General features: G+C 48.5%; 1 protein-coding gene across 1 annotated transcript in view; it reads right to left on the bottom strand.

Annotated features, from left to right (window-relative positions):
* T265_04656 (hypothetical protein) overlaps window positions 1-1,467 on the bottom strand; it is a gene marked incomplete at both ends in the record, with an annotated part of 39,493 nt that extends 38,026 nt beyond the window's left edge. The window contains one exon of the mRNA XM_009169447.1: window positions 1,246-1,467. Coding sequence (XP_009167711.1) covers window positions 1,246-1,440 — 195 coding nt within the window. The remainder of the gene's footprint in view (window positions 1-1,245) is intronic.
* Between the last annotated feature and the right edge of the window lie 2,292 nt (window positions 1,468-3,759).

Genomic DNA, 3,759 nt, shown 5'->3' with positions numbered 1-3,759 from the left:
CTCCACATCACCCGGTCATTCACGTGTCAGACCCTTTCGGTGCCTAGCTGGCATGCCACCCGAAGGAAACACTATGGCTGGGATACTGGCAGGTTTCCCAGGCCTAGACAAGGGAAGCCGAGAGGTGGAGGTCGGGTTCGAACCACGAAAGTTCCGGTCAGTAAATTTGCGCTTTACCCACTTGAGCTATCTCGCCGCCACCACTGTCTCGCCACACCACCCGTGAACACCGTCAAATTCAAAGCTATCGTCATTGCTTTTTGAACATCAGGCGAGATTGTCCATTACTTCAGAAAAAACCGAGACTGACAGAGAATCAGTTGTAAACGACTGCTAACAGACATGACCAACGATGCTAGTCAGCGAATCAACAGCGCATCTTTCCCGCCACAACTGCCGACTAAGTGTACATTTAGTCCAATGGTAATCAGCACACAAGTTTCGGTTGAACTCTGCTGTTTGACTTCTAGCTTCGACTTACTAGACAAACGCCGTGTGATTATGGAGCCGGATAGTTCTCAACCCTTAATGGGAAAATGCACAAGAAACAGCACCACAATTATGGTCCTACTCTGCCTAATCCGTACTGAGATGATCTGATGTGATATCTTCTAAATGAATTGACTAGGCATTATGTTGATCCGGTAACTACGCCCAACAGGCCAACTGACTGTCGAGTTCGGCGATGGCGTTAACCTAGAATCAGTTTTGCTTGAGTTTGCGTGATGATTTCTGCCATCTAACTACTTCTGCGACGTGTATTCAATCATCCTCATCGAAAAGGCGAAGACGAGAATCCAGCCTGTCGTTCCCACATGATCACACATTCAACAGCACTACTGGACCAAACGAACTTCAAAGCCAGGCAATACTATGCGAACAGGTGAAAAAAATAAAGTCATCTTCATTCGCAAAAAAGATTGCAGATCTAGGGAGGCTTATGAGCGAAAATCGAGTGCGACTCGAGGCAGAAAAACTATTTTGGGTCGTGCTTTCTGAAGGCGTGAAAATGTCACGAATTCAGGCTCCTCGAAAGTTCCGTAACACGCACAAGGAACTACAAATTTGCACCAGGTTACCGTGAATATATATATATACCAACCATGAGTAGCGTAAACCTGGGCCTTCAAGGTTGGTGAAAAGCTATCACACGCTGGTCTGCCATTGGAACAAAGGACTATGACACAAAAGGTAACGAAAAGCTCACCAGGAAAAAACTTTAGTTTTATCAACGTTCGAACTAACCTTTATGTTCTTGTCTTTTGTACAGATACTGACGGCACCAATGCGACCCCAGTCACCGAGCAGGGCTCTACCGAGACTATGTTCTTTTTCAAACGTCGGCAGTCTGGAATGGTGATTGCAGCGATGGGTATGAATGTTCCACCACTCGGGGAAGTATGTGGCCGGGAGGATGGAGTTAAGATTCTTGTCAGACATGCAGACTCGTTAGGGTGGCTGGTAGAGCTGAAATGCATCAGAATTGGTTAGGATCCAGTTATCAGACTTTTGCTGTGGTTAATTCCTTCCGTTTTTGTAAGGTGTCCCTTTATTGCCCGCTGCAAAGGCTGGACCTTATCGGTGGTGGCGATTTATGTACCCCTATGACACAATGAAGAGATTCAATTGGGCACCTGCAGAGTTTCCTATACTAGGTCGACCAGTGGATAGAGGCCTGACGAACATAGTCATAGGCGTGGTGACTTTCTCCTTAAAAATTGCCGAAGCCTAGTCAGTCGATATTAGTCATTTAGTTGTGACATCCTTTCGGTGCCTAGCTGCCATTCCAACCGGAGGATGCACGAGAGCTGGAATAATACCAGGTTGCTTAAGCATGGACCACAGTAATCAAGAAGCTGGGGTAATGTTCGAACCCCGGAGCATTCCAGTTATTAAGTTCGCGCCTTAACCACTGGGCTAATTCGAGTTAGAAGCGAAGGCTGTCACTAGAATTGCAAGCATTCAATTAGTGTCAGTTCACGATGCTCGAGCGCTAAGGTCCGTCCTAGAATCGATGCACACTTCCCGGAGCCTCCAGTTATTAAGTTCGCGTCTTAACCACTGGGCTAATTCGAGTTAGAAGCGAAGGCTGTCACTAGAATTGCAAGCATTCCAGTAAGTTCGCGCCTTAACCACTGGGCTAATTCGAGTTAGAAGCGAAGGCTGTCACTAGAATTACAAGCATTCAATTAGTGTGTGTCCACGATGCTCGAGCGCTAAGGTCCGTCCTAGAATCGATGCACACCCGCGGCCACACCCGTACTGTCCTCTGCGACAGGAGTGTGAAGGCAGTAAGGTGTTTCCCCCAGGCGACCGGCATGTCTCTATTTATGGAAGCAGTGATGCTGCCTTCCCCCGAGGAAGGACGGATTAGAAAAGGTCGGTCCCAAAAACCTCACACTCCGATCGCCCTACGGTCGACCGTGACCAGTGGCGCGTTATTCAGTACGGTTGAAGTACCCTTGAAACCAAAGAGTCCGGTGCTGCTCAAATGGCACCTGCTATGCGCATCCGCGTCAGGTGTGTGTGGAGAGCCACAATTCAAGACTGTCGTTCCTTCTGGGGCACACCACTTGATTCTGACCACATCATGGTGCGCGCACGTCTGCTTCCCTTCAGGCCCCCGCAAGTCAGCAAGAAGGCGCCAGTCCACTATCTTCGAAGAACTACCATAGCCCAACAGTATCTGAGCTAGCCGAACAACTCCTCACGCTAAACGGATACTGTGGTGGTAACGAGCATGTGGATGAAGCACGGCGAATTTTGAAAGGAGCTACACTAGCGGCGTTCACTACTTTCTTATCGACTTCTCCGACTCGACCGCAAGATAGTCCTGATCGATGCCAGGAAATGCATACCAGGAAATAACATGTACGACGGCGCAAACCCTCCAAACGCCAAATAGTGAAGAGTCTAAGGAAGGACCGAAAGCTCTGGTGGACATTGAAAGCTCGGGAGACAGAGAAGGGTTTTGTTACGGGAAACAGCCGTGCCCTATATCAACTGACACGATCGACTGGCCTCGGGAAAGTAACACATAGTGAAACGGTAAGTGAAAAATGTCGATTGGAAAGATCTGCCGAACACTTCGAAGAACAGTTTAGCTGGCCTTCTGCAACCCAGCTAGTAATGATTGTGCATACGGCTAGATGAAATGTGAACCTTGATCGTCCGTCGGAAGAAGAAATAAAGTATGAAATATCCATACTGAAATCACAAGTACTGGACGGTCTGTATCCAGCCCTTTTCAAAGAAGGAAAATCCCTGGTGACCCATCTGACAAGACTAATTGGTGCTATATGGAGTGAAGAGAAAGTGCCTGCAGAATGAGGCATGACGACAGTTACCCTATCTTCAAAAAAGGTACGCGGACACTGTGTGAAAACCACCGTGGCATCAGCCGGGCAGTTGTGGCATCGAAAGTCCCCTCTGGTTTTATCTTTTGACGGTTGATTGAACACAGGGAGGGGTAGATCCGTGAAAACCAAGCGGGGTTCCGTCCTGAAGGAGATCGACCACCCTTCGACAGATTCTGGAACAGCGACACTGCTTCCAGCAACCACCGATGGTTGCGTTCTTTGATCTGCAAGCTGCCTTTGAATCTTCGAACTGCCAAGCACCATGTCAGTGAGTGTGGAGCAAAGGTGTCCCTCATAAATTCTTCACCCTCCTTAAGGCGCTGTACACAGACTTCCACGGCCGTGTAAAGGTCCACAGGAAGCTCGTCAGAGTTCACCACACCAAGCAGTGTCAGGCAGG

Source organism: Opisthorchis viverrini (genome assembly GCF_000715545.1).
Source record: "Opisthorchis viverrini unplaced genomic scaffold opera_v5_80, whole genome shotgun sequence".
NCBI lineage: Eukaryota > Metazoa > Platyhelminthes > Trematoda > Opisthorchiida > Opisthorchiidae > Opisthorchis > Opisthorchis viverrini.
This window is presented reverse-complemented; position numbering and strand designations above follow the sequence as displayed.